Source organism: Prunus mume, linkage group LG1 (assembly GCF_029339155.1).
Source record: "Prunus mume cultivar Tortuosa linkage group LG1, ASM2933915v1, whole genome shotgun sequence".
Classification (NCBI taxonomy): Eukaryota; Viridiplantae; Streptophyta; class Magnoliopsida; order Rosales; family Rosaceae; genus Prunus; species Prunus mume.
In genome coordinates, this window is record NC_142698.1 from 12,486,920 (window position 1) to 12,498,726 (window position 11,807).

The 11,807-nt window shown below is 37.5% G+C and overlaps 2 protein-coding genes across 2 annotated transcripts; one reads left to right on the forward strand and one right to left on the reverse strand.

The window, feature by feature from the left end:
• Positions 1-1,528: 1,528 nt before the first annotated feature.
• LOC103342139 (cytokinin riboside 5'-monophosphate phosphoribohydrolase LOG3) lies at positions 1,529-6,024 on the forward strand. The gene is made up of 7 exons (XM_008245725.3): positions 1,529-1,833; positions 2,637-2,734; positions 2,892-2,922; positions 3,649-3,748; positions 5,171-5,241; positions 5,370-5,513; positions 5,658-6,024. The coding sequence occupies exons 1-7, from the start codon at positions 1,714-1,716 to the stop codon at positions 5,748-5,750; spliced, it is 657 nt and encodes a 218-aa protein (XP_008243947.1). The 5' UTR covers positions 1,529-1,713; the 3' UTR covers positions 5,751-6,024.
• A 1,784-nt stretch (positions 6,025-7,808) lies between these two features.
• Positions 7,809-11,002, reverse strand: LOC103342138 (Phototropic-responsive NPH3 family protein). The gene is made up of 4 exons (XM_008245724.2): positions 10,740-11,002; positions 10,282-10,351; positions 8,758-9,987; positions 7,809-8,503 (listed from the first exon to the last, which is right to left on the reverse strand). Exons 1-4 carry the CDS (start codon positions 10,796-10,798, stop codon positions 7,967-7,969), a joined length of 1,896 nt encoding a protein of 631 aa, XP_008243946.2. The 5' UTR covers positions 10,799-11,002; the 3' UTR covers positions 7,809-7,966.
• Positions 11,003-11,807: the final 805 nt, after the last annotated feature.

The window sequence follows — 11,807 nt, forward strand, 5'->3', positions numbered from 1 at the left end:
GGTGGAAACTCGGGTCAGTCGGAGTATGTGGTGGAAGTTCCCTTGTGAGGTATCCCAACTTGTCTTTGTCGGCGACGTATATCTCAACAACTTGGGACCAAAGAGGGTAGTTAAAGCCATCCAACTTGATGCCAATCGAGGCATTGAAAACTTCATAGGTAACAGTCAGGGTCTAGTTCGAGATCTGTGTGTCAATTATGTTTGGGGTCAGGTTAGGGTTCGGGTTCAGGGTCGAGTTCGGGTTCAGATTCTCGTTATGGTTTTGTATCTTTAAGAACTAGGTCATTCGAGCGGCTAGTGCGGCAAAGTTCAGTTGAGAAGGAGAAACGAAATTGGTGGTGCTCCCTGCATGGTGGAGCAAAATATCTTCATCCCCCATGATGGCGGTGATGTTTTAGAAACAAGAGTCAACAATTCTAAGATCGTTGCTCTGATACCATGCTAAAATATGAAACTTATGAAAAAATATTGTTTGTGGGAATTTTATGTGTATTCTTCTCCTTGTAGGATGTTGTATTTATAATAAAATAAACCTTATAGGTCAAGGAAAGTAATAACTCCTAATTATATTTATAGTATGAAATCATGAATTAAAATAAATAAATTACATTTAATTTAGGAATCTTTGGCGTGTAAAGAAAGTAACTGCGGATCCACAAGTCACGCCAACAAAATATTCAACCATTGAGTTGTACATGAGCTTTATACTTGAAATTCAGCTCAATCTTCACCATCAAGTACATGTCTAATACTCAAACTCGAAGACTATATTGCGCTACTTGGCTTGCTCTAGCTAGTTATTGACTTCATTTTGTTCTTCCATGAAATATCCATAGTCCGTTTGATTTAAACAAGCGTAAGAATACAAGGGATTTGTAGCTCAAATAGTTAAGAGTAATTACCTTTGCATCCGAAGTCTTATGTTTAATTTTCCTCTCACCACCTTGTAAGGGGAAAAAAAAAACAGCGCAAGTATCAAACTCTTGTTGTGACTATAAAGGGTCTCTATTATATTAAGTAACAAGCCTCCGCAACCTAACCTATGTTTGAATATGAAATCTCAAACTTCTTAATCTATGAAGAAGGAAATGCAAGAATCGAACTCTAATTTTGAGCGTGAGAATAACTTATTTTTAAGAATGAAGTATGTACCAATATATTAAGCCTTCCCTCAAGTTATTCGTACTTCACAAAAGATGGACATGTTGTTTTGAAAACCAACAAATGGAAAGACAGGAAAATACAGTAATATTATTGGGATAATACATAAACGGAAAGCTTATCTTTATTTATGCTCATAATGGTACAAAAGCAGTAAGGGAGGACTAAAAAATGAATAAAAAATGAAAAATCAAGGGAAGGGAACGAAACAAATAAAACAGAGTGGTCCACGCGTGCCAATGCCTGTGTTTATGCACTTGTGTTGTGTTGTGTGTGGGTGTGCAAGCGTGTGAATGTTTGCGTGTGCAAGCGTGCTAAGAGGTTCTCACGTGTGAGCGGCTTATAAATACGCATGTGGAGAACGGCACCACCAAAGAAGTTTTCTAGTGGGCAAGCTATAAAGCGTTTGTCTACTTGAATTTTTCTGTAACACAAAAGGTTAGAAGCAAAGAGACAGAGGACTTAGAAAAAAAAAAGGGAATCTCTTTGTGTTGCAGAGGGATTTTAATTTGATTTTGTAAGCAACAAAAACAGTTGAGTGATTTGAGAGAAATGGAGATTGAGAGTGAAATGAAGCAGTCAAGGTTTGGGAGGATTTGTGTGTTTTGTGGGAGTAGCCAAGGCAAGAAGAGTAGCTACCAAGATGCTGCCATTGAGCTTGGCAAGGAACTGGTATACAATGGCTTTTTCAAATTTCAAATACACAGTTTTCTCCTGAGGTTTTTCATACTTGGGTTCTTTTAAAAAAGATCAAAAGTTCAAGTTTTATCCCATTTGGTTTTGTTGGAGATTACTTTTGACCATCTTTTTGCTTTTGTTTCTTGTTTATGTCAGATGGGTTTTGGTAGGAATTAGTTGGAACTTGCTCAAACTTGATCATCTTGTTCATGTTTGTAACATATCATGTTGTTCTTGTTCTAGTTTTTTGGGGCAAGCACATTATGATTATAACTTGTTTGTCACTTGGTTCCTGAGATTTTTTTTCTTCATTTTTTTTAATTAGGATTTGATTTCTTCAAACTGGAACTTTCTTCCTAATTAAGTTTGTCTCTAGCAGAAGGCATGCAAATGTTGCTCTCTCTCTCTCTCTCTCTCTCTCTCTCTCTCTCTCTCTCTCTTCTTTGGTAAATGCTCTTCTCTCTCTGTCATTATCAGAAAACTCATCAACACTAAATAAGCCCATTTAGAGATGGAAAATGATGCCACTTTTGCATTACATGTGTTTAAGTTTTCAACTTTCAGTCTGTCATAATTCCGAACTGACCAACTCAATCACTTCAACGCTTTGTTGTTTTGGCATTTGCACCTCTCCTCCCGAATAAAAAGATATGAACCTAGTGTACTAAACGTACAAATTTGTTGTATGAGCATTGAAGAATCCTTCCGTTCTCAATTTATTAGATGTACTCAAAAGTGCACTATTTTTTCCAGATGGGTTCTTGAAAAGTACAATTTGTTTTGCTAATGTCTTGAAGGTTTCGAGGAACATTGATCTGGTCTATGGAGGAGGCAGCATAGGCCTAATGGGTTTGGTTTCACAAGCTGTTCATGATGGTGGTCGGCATGTTATTGGGTATTCTTTTTACTCCTTATCAAATCTCAGATGATAAACAAATGAAATCACAAAACAAACAAAAAGATTAAGAAACAATAAGTGAGTTGGGACAATTGTTATGGTTGGTTTTGCTCTAAAAAACAACTGATTTTGTCATGGTATTGTCTCTCTGCAGAGTTATTCCCAAGACGCTCATGCCTCGAGAGGTATGTTTCCTATAGCCAGATAAAGTGCTTCAACTTTTCCAATTGTAAAGAATAGAAATTTATACATGGTTTATTATATTATACATATATATATATATATATCAGAATTTATTGGTTATTAGATTCATGTTCAGTTCTTTCCTACATCAATTTCTTTCTTTCTTTGTTCTTTTTCTCTTCTTTTTTGGGTGGGGGGATGATGTGAGCACTTTTAGCTGCTTTTCTTTCTTTATTTTGTTTTCTTGCTTTTATTTTTATTTTTATCTTCTGTTATTCTCTGTTTGGTTCCCTTCATTTCTGTTTCTTCAATGGATGCTGGGGAGACTTATCCATAGCACACTCGAGTACTTGAACTACCCCACTAGTATTGTACATTTTTGAGTCTCCGCTGGTTTTTCTGATTTCTTTTTCCTTGTATCAGATTTATGTGGTCACTTGAGCTTTAAAGTAATTTTCTTCTTGTGCTTTTCTGCCTTGGCCTTTTCTATTGATCGAACTTTGTTGATTTTGCCATCTGGTGACCACTAAATTTACTGGCTAGGGAATAGCCGGATTTTGCATTAACTTCTTCCCAAAAAAAGAAAATTGTATTAAGCTCATCATTTCGGCAACACTCATCATTGCTTTGCTGCACAAAGCTCCAAATCTCTCTGTCTCTCTGTCTCTCTGTCTCTCTTAACATCAATTTCTTAAATCTTTTTTCCGTGCATTGATACCATTTTGCAGTTAACTGGTGAAACAGTGGGGGAAGTGAAGGCAGTTGCAGGCATGCACCAAAGGAAGGCAGAGATGGCTAAGCATTCGGATGCCTTTATTGCCTTACCCGGTTAGTATAAGCCCCGAACAACTCTATCTGTCTCTCTCTCCCCCTCTCTCTCTCTCTCTTTGCCTGCCTGCATACTTTCACTTATACCAGAATTCTTAAACAAAACAAAGAACATATGGTCCTTCATGGCTTTAATTTGTACTAATTTTAGCTTGCAAGTCCCCTTTTTTTTTATTCTTGTGACCCCTTCCAGTATTAGACCATAATCTCTCCAAAACCCAATAAACTAATTTGGAAATATATGGAACAGCAGTCAATGACACAACAAAACTACAAACCACAAGAGAGGGCATTATGACTAATTAACCACCCTAATTCTTTTATTAATTAGACTTAGAATTCTTGATTTGATGTCTTGATGGATGTTCTTGATCGTTCTTGAACTGAGTAAATGACAAAAAATTGAAGCTTGGAGGCAATGCAGAAAGGGAGTGAAGAAGGATTTGGCAATAATAAGTCAAACTATCTTTATATTTTATATTTTACTCTTGTGGCTGTTGTCTTTTCATGCTTTAAATGCACTAGTATTTGATAATGCTGTGATTGTGATTGTGTGAATTCTAAATCATCACACACAACTTTCTCAAACTTGTGTCCCAAAACCCAAGAGACATGATTAGAGAGCAACCCTTCAAACCTCAAAGTCCATGACCCATCAACATCTTACACTGAAAATTAGAGCTTCTGAGGACTGCATCTGTGGTTAATATCTCCTTTTGCTAAAAATAGTCTGTAGCCTGTAATGTTGCTGCATGAATTGTTTCTTGCCTTATGGAGAAAAGATAACATAAAAACACTTTCACTAAATAGGTTATGCCAACTAGCACCCCAGGCTGACAGGGAATGATGCTTACCACTTTCAAAAACTTCATTCATTAACATCCAGAGTTTTATTGGTAAGGATAATTTAAGTAGTTAAGAGCATTTATCTCTGCATTCGAAATTTAAAATTCAATTTATTATTGCGTGCTTGGGTTGGCAAAAAAAAAAAAAAAAAAAGCTGGTGGAAATACATGGTCATGTAAATCCTCATAGCTGCATGTAACATGACCATTAGCATCAAAACGGATCTGATAGTAAAAGTGTGAACTATTCATAGTCCGCGGTCAAAGTGCGTTGCAAGGTTGAAATGGTCAAAGTATATTGCACCAAGGTTCAAATGAGCAGATGGAGTAGACAGTATTTTCAGTCTTTTTACCCTTCTTTTGAATGGATCAGAGAAATAATTATTAACAGCATAATCCTTGTCTATAGTCTGGTACGAGAACTAGTTGTCTTGTTTTGCCTCTCTCTTTGTAGGCATCTTAAATAGTGCAACATATTGTACATAAGCATAATTTGAATGATTCCAAATATTATCTCATATGAAGCTGCTTGGACCGTAAATCTAGATTGTAAGTACCAATTTAATTTTTCTTTCAGGTGGTTATGGAACTCTGGAAGAGTTACTTGAAGTGATAACATGGGCTCAACTTGGAATTCATGATAAACCGGTAATTCATTTTTATGCATTATAAATGCAATTTATCGTATTTCTCTTATATATATAAAAAAACCCATGTTGATGGTAAACACGTGAACATTTAGGCTTAAACCATTTTTTTAATTTTTTTGTCTGTAGGTGGGATTGCTGAATGTTGATGGATACTACAACTCCTTGCTATCATTTATTGATAAAGCTGTGGAAGAGGGATTTATTAGCCCCAGTGCACGCCACATAATTATATCAGCACCAACAGCAAGGGAGTTGGTGAAGAAATTGGAGGTAATTATCTAAAGCATTGTTTAATGATTTGATGTAATTTAGTCAAATACATAATTAGCGCATTCAACCTCAACTTTTGTTCATTGATAACTAATTTGTTGGTTGAAAACTTCTTCTGATGTTTAGTTCATTTTGCTGATGTAGGATTATGTCCCATGTCATGAAAGAGTTGCTTCAAAGTTGAATTGGGAGATGGAGCAGCTTGGCTACACACAAGAATATGATATCTCTAGGTGATCATGGGCTTGCAGCATTCAGACACACTAAGCTTGTTGGAATTTTGGAAGTTGAAGAAGCTAATTTGTAGAACTCTAAATTTCTGATATGGGGATTTTTTTTTTCCTTTTCTTTTTTTTTTCCTTGTGTAAATTATTGCAATTGACCCCACTATGTGAAGTTTCAATATTCCCTTCTGTGGAAATTTCCTTCCCCTTCTTAATTTGTAAGTAACTAAGCACTAGAGGCTTGTGAACCTTCCCTTATATTAACTAATTTATACTTTTATTTTTTTCCTTTTGTTGCCAAACCAAATATGTGCCTCTTGCCACATGCTTTGTTTTTATTTTCTTGTGTTTTATCACATTTATTGGGTCGCTGAAAAGGAAGCTTGAAAATGCCAAAGCTTAGTGACAAAAACATTTGTCTGCATAGTAGTGATCTCATGTTCCAACCCCAATGACACTTCCCATCCCCCTCCCAAACAAGGCAAACTTGACAGTGGAGTCCATTGACATGTGCTTGCAAACACAGAACCAAATGGTCCCATTAGAACAAGGTAAGTGTCCTTAACCAGGAAAGCAGGGAGGGGGGGTATCAAGTTTTGTTGCAGACATATAAAACCCATCTTTTCAAGTAATGCTTTTCTGTTAAGGTTAGGCGCTATCAGCTATGGCCAACAAACCAGAGGTGTTTTGAGTCAAGTAATGTTGATGGGAAGAAGAGAGGGGGCCAATCTTGAGAAAAAAGGGCGTGCCCTTTGCTGCCCGACAAATGGGACAATGACTTGTGACGTATGGCCTATGGAGGGCCACATGTTATGAACGTGGAAAAGTAAAAGGCCAAAGCCTTTGGGGCATTTAGGACCCAGTTTTTCTTCTAAAGGGCCTGTGGCATAACTGTGTACAATTTGGAAGTGCTTTCATGAGTCAATTTTTGAAGGTTTTTTTTGAGGTTGATACTGGTTTCAAACTTAACACAATGTGAAAGCTATAAAGAAAAATTTAATCAAAATGATGTTGAAACATTGGAGATAAGAAGACGAAATCCTGGCAGTCCTATCTGTTGTTGATTAAAACCCTTATGATTTGTTTTGTTAAAACGTCCAAAAATTTATTGAAAAAGAGGGAAAGAAGTGTTCACTCTCTCAGAAAGTTTCTCTGAGCAAGTTAGGTCGACATGTACGGCAAATTTCAAGGAAATTCCATCTATGACACCAATTCTTGACTAATGCATCATGAGATTCGATTTCTAAAGGTCTGGCAAAGTATATAGGTGCAAATCGTGTCATGCTGTGGGACATGCCATGTGTGCCGAGTTGTCTTGACACGGTATGTACGTGTGATTTATTATGTTCATATATGCCGAACTTAACTTTCGCGGTAAAAATATCAACTAGCTATTGGTAAAGTAATTGTTAGGATTAACCTAAAAGAATCAAGCCTGAAATCCACTAGATATGAGAAAACCTCTTGTTTATTGAATTCAGAATGATAACATAATGCCCTAGTCACGAGCTATAGTTTGTTTAAATACTCCTAAAAACCCTAGGAAACAAAAAGGGAATTAAAAGAGAAATTAACAAAAGTTTCTAAAAATTGGAAAATATTAAAAGGCCCGTTTGGGCCTCTGAATGATCTCGAACACCCGAAAAAGCTCATCATTATGGCAAAACGATGAGTTTTACTTGTGGTGCCATGCCCATCGAAACGGTGGATCATGGTCCCATATCGAAGCTTGGGGCCCATACTTGCACCTTGCCAGTTTTGCCTTTGTGCGCGTGACGTTCCAACTCTTCTTCTATCGCCTCAGCCATCTGTTCTACGTCAATTAGCTTCTCAACATTAAAAGACATCCCAATTCGAATGTCCCCTCCTAGATTATTACAAAAAAAAACAAACAAAAACAAAAACCCTACCACAACAAAAAATGTACACTGCAAATGAAAAGGACAACTCAGTCCCACCCTTTCCAGTGTTCTGAGTTTACTTTTAATATTTAGGGACAGTTTCTGTTGATTCTTTGAGAACAAACACTTTGATCATCACTGGCATTTTGAGTTAAGGTGGGAATAAGAGCTCAAGGTGTAAATAAATTGAATTAAAGCCTATCTTCTAGACAATACATCACTTAATCCAGTTGACACACATGCAAAAGAATTAGAAACTGTGAATCCAAGAATTAATTTAACCTAAATACAAAGATTTTGTGGCTTTGAAGTTGAATGAGCCACTTCACTAGCTGTTATCATGATTTTGTTGCCCATTGCAACATGGTGCTGGTGCTGGTGCTGGTGCTGGTGCCATCCTATCCGAGGGCTTTGATTCTTTTGGACTACAAGGCTCCCATTTTTTTCTAAAACCTAGCCTTTTGGGAAGGATGCTCCAACTTCTCTTGGTCTTCACCAGCTTCTGCAGCTCCTTTTTCATGTTTGAACACTCCTTTTGAAGCTCTAAAACACGTTCCCTCATGTCATGATGATCAACACCTACGGCCCGGTCTTGTGCAGGTTCCACTTGACCAGAGACATCATTTTTGGTAGGGAGGCCAAGGTTTCCACTGGGGTTCTGTGAGTTCTCAAGATTGTCAACAAAAAACCATCCAGAAATCGATGTACGGAGTCGAAGCTGTTCAAAGAAGAGGACTTGAACAATTACTCGAAGAGGTAACCTCTCATTCTGAGCTGCATGGGTGCTAGCTTCCAGTGAGAGCTTCTGGCAGTTCATGAGTCGGCAGAGTTGCTCCCTTTCAGAATCTGTAAGCCAAGGATGTGCCTGAAGTTGTGAAAAATGCAATGTTATTAGCATGCATGTTTTAGCAACACATTATTAGTGCTGTCTTAGTTGGGCATATTAGGACCCAAAAAATTGTAAAATTTTAGATTACAATGCTATTGACAGAATGCTAGTCTAAGTATCTGTCAAACTTCAGCAACAAAGAATCCATTCACATTAAGAAAGGTTAAACTAAATATCATTATATCATGAATATAGTAAGTTCATAAGCCATGCACTTAAGTTTGCTTTACCTTCAAGAAAACATCAATTGCATGATATATGCCATCATCCAGTGGCCTGGCATATTCAGGGATGAGAGCAGCAAGTGCCTGAAATTTTGGTAACTTCAAATTGACATCTGGCGCTACCTCAGCAAGATATCCATCCACCAGATTGGCTACCATAGTAATAGGTGTCAGTGGATCAGTGCCACTCATCAATTGCCCCTCCTCAATTATGCACGGGGAAGTTGATGCAAGTGAAGCCTGGTTTATTGAGATGAAATGATCAAGAATCCTCTGAATGCAGTCTATGTCATAAAGAGTCTCCACTGAATAACCCATATTTGGTATGAGAAGATCTACGAGCACAGCTTGGTCCAACTGAGCACCTACCCTTTTCTCCAAATTTTCTCTACATGATGGACTTGCATGTAAGATCATAGCAGTTCGTAGCAGCCTAAGCAGAAACTTTGAGGATGTGACTCCTTTCTGATGAGGAAGTAACCCCACAATTTCTTCAAGTAGAGCCCTCTGGTCTGCCTCAGAAATGTTAGAAATGGTTGTGCCTGAGTTTACATAATTTGTGTCGTTAAAGCTTGATTGCCTATTCATTAAGGGGAGATACTTTCTAGCATAGAATATGAGAGAAGCAGCAATACTCTCAGGCCTCATTCCTTTCGATTCAACCGCTTGAATCAATCGTTTATAGAGAGATAAGCTAAGTAAGGAAGCATCTTCATACCACCAATCATCAGAGGAAGATTGTGGCTTAGCGTCATCAGAAACTATTCCATTCCATAAGATAGTGGCTGTTGGGTTCTTCATGTCGTCATTTCCTCCTACTATAGGCCAACTGAATAACTTTGGGTCTGCACAAGCTTTCATGGCCAAGGAATCAATGCATCTTGAAGCAATGTGGAGATCTTCAGCATATCGTTGAACTTCTTCACATGTTTCGAGAGCTACTATGGAGTCTCTCCAATTGCTGAAGACTTCAGAAAGAAAAACCTCTGCTTGTGCAATGAGATTTCCTTGTTCATAATCTTCAGTCATTTGGAGGTATTCTGCTGCACATCTAAGGATGACTACATTCAAAGCAGTCAGTTCTATTTTAACACCATAGCAAAATTTGGTCACAAGCTCAAATGCTTTAGCGCCCCCAGGAATGCCATGAAGTTGCAAGGAACAAGCAGATCCTTCCTCACCAGAACACTCTTCAATAAGCCTCTCTAATAGTCCACTTTTAGAAAGCAAGGGAAACTACAGCAATAACGAAGAAGGGGACAAGAAAATGAGAGCATAGCTTGATGCCAATAAGAGTTTAATCAATAAGCAAATTAGAAAAAGTGTACATAGAGCACTCCGAAATCGAAAGCAAAGATGAAATTGAAAACAATATATTCTCAGCCCGCACACACTTACAAATGCAAACAATATAATCTATTTCAAGATTCAAACAAAATGTACCATGTGGAGGTTAAATTGAAAACAAAGATGCCCCTATTCTCAGAAAACACGCATTCAACTGTCAAGACATATCAAACAAAAATGCACCTTGTGGAGGTGGAAAGACATTTCCCCAACTTGAATTATAACATCGCTTGGGAGCCCAGTTGTGCAAAGCCTGAAAGAAAAACACAAATCGGATCCATATAAGTAAAAGCTAAAATCTTCTAATATAGCATCAAAAGATTGCAAAAAACCTCATATTCTCTTTAGCACCACTAGCTAATTTCTGTTGTCAACCTTGTAGCCTAGGCAGGACATCATGGTTATTTAAGCATTTTGTAGCAATGGGCCTAAGCTATCACTTATCAGACATATATATAAACAAAGGGCCCTGCTTTCTTGCTGCTTCTACATTACTGAAATACTAAAACCAACAGAGTAAAGACTGAGACCACATTGCTTTTAATCGATTTCATTAAGTAAATTAACAAACACCATGTGGGCTATCTCTAGCTCATCAGTTGCATCCATTTTGTTTGTTGATCAAAGTATAAAGGCCTTACCAAGTTTGGCCTTCCCGATGAAAAGCTTCAGACTTAGCTCCCAGCTTCATGCAAGCCATCTGTTGAGGTGGTGATCTTCTCAAATGGGCAAACTTAGAACCATGAAATTAAGTGAAGCAAGAAAGAGACGCAAATAGCATAAAGACATGGGTGAAAATGTGAATGAGAGTGAATGTGGCATACTTATCATTTTGGCTAATATTTTCAGAGTGCAGAGAGAGAGAGAGAGAGAGAGAGAGAGAAAAGTAGCGAGTCTAAAGCAAGAAGTGAAGGAGAGAAGGAAGCGGTTCAACAGTTACAGTGGCTCCAACTGGAGTTGCGCTTTTCTTTCATGTCTTGTTGCGTTGTCCTTCATTTTCACTTGGGTTTTCGACACGTCTACCAGGGGCTCAGAAAGCCCATAACATCTAAAAACCTTGGGCTCACATCTACATTTTCATTTTTGGTCTGAATGGGCTCACATCTACATAATACAAGGAAATGTTGTAATATTTTTCTGGCCATAATAACATTAGGTATTTCCATTTTAGAAGATGAGTTACACATATATGTTAATGATATGAATGCAAGGGTGAAATTTGGATGGGGTCGACTTGACCCGACTTTTGAGCATGTATATATAGAAAAAGTATGAGTTGGGCTTGGATGGAAAAATTTCCAACTTGATTTATCCATATAATCGGAGTTCTTAGGACTCGTTTGAGAATACTTTTATTAGAAGTATGTCTAAATTTTTTTTCAACACCTTTTTGGAAAACAAATTGAAGAAGCATATGCATCTAGTTATAATCCATGAACACTTATAAATTTTACTATCAAACGATGTCATAAACGCTTTTAATTATTTGAAAGCGTTTTTAACATTTCTAAAAATATCACATACTCTTATTACTAAGGGTAGCCAAAGCCTCCCCATACTTATAACAAGGATTTGACTGTCATCCGCCTCTCCCACTCCCATTAATGAAGACCGTATAAAATTAAATTACAAGCAAGGATAGGTTAAAGAGATCCATAAAGTTAGCCGGGTAAAGCTTGTTATATCCCATATCAGCAAGAGCATCTGCA

Bases quoted from the DNA above. Each gene is read 5' to 3' on its own strand.
- LOC103342139 (XM_008245725.3), top strand. From the start codon at position 1,714: ATGGAGATTGAGAGTGAAATGAAGCAGTCAAGGTTTGGGAGGATTTGT. The intron at 2,923-3,648 runs GTATGTTTCCTA...ACCATTTTGCAG, and splicing joins AGACGCTCATGCCTCGAGAG to TTAACTGGTGAAACAGTGGG. The intron at 3,749-5,170 runs GTTAGTATAAGC...TTTTTCTTTCAG, and splicing joins TGCCTTTATTGCCTTACCCG to GTGGTTATGGAACTCTGGAA.
- LOC103342138 (XM_008245724.2), bottom strand. From the start codon at position 10,798: ATGGCTTGCATGAAGCTGGGAGCTAAGTCTGAAGCTTTTCATCGGGAA. The intron at 9,988-10,281 runs GTGCATTTTTGT...TTATTGCTGTAG, and splicing joins TGTCTTTCCACCTCCACAAG to TTTCCCTTGCTTTCTAAAAG. The intron at 8,504-8,757 runs GTAAAGCAAACT...TCACAACTTCAG, and splicing joins CAATTGATGTTTTCTTGAAG to GCACATCCTTGGCTTACAGA.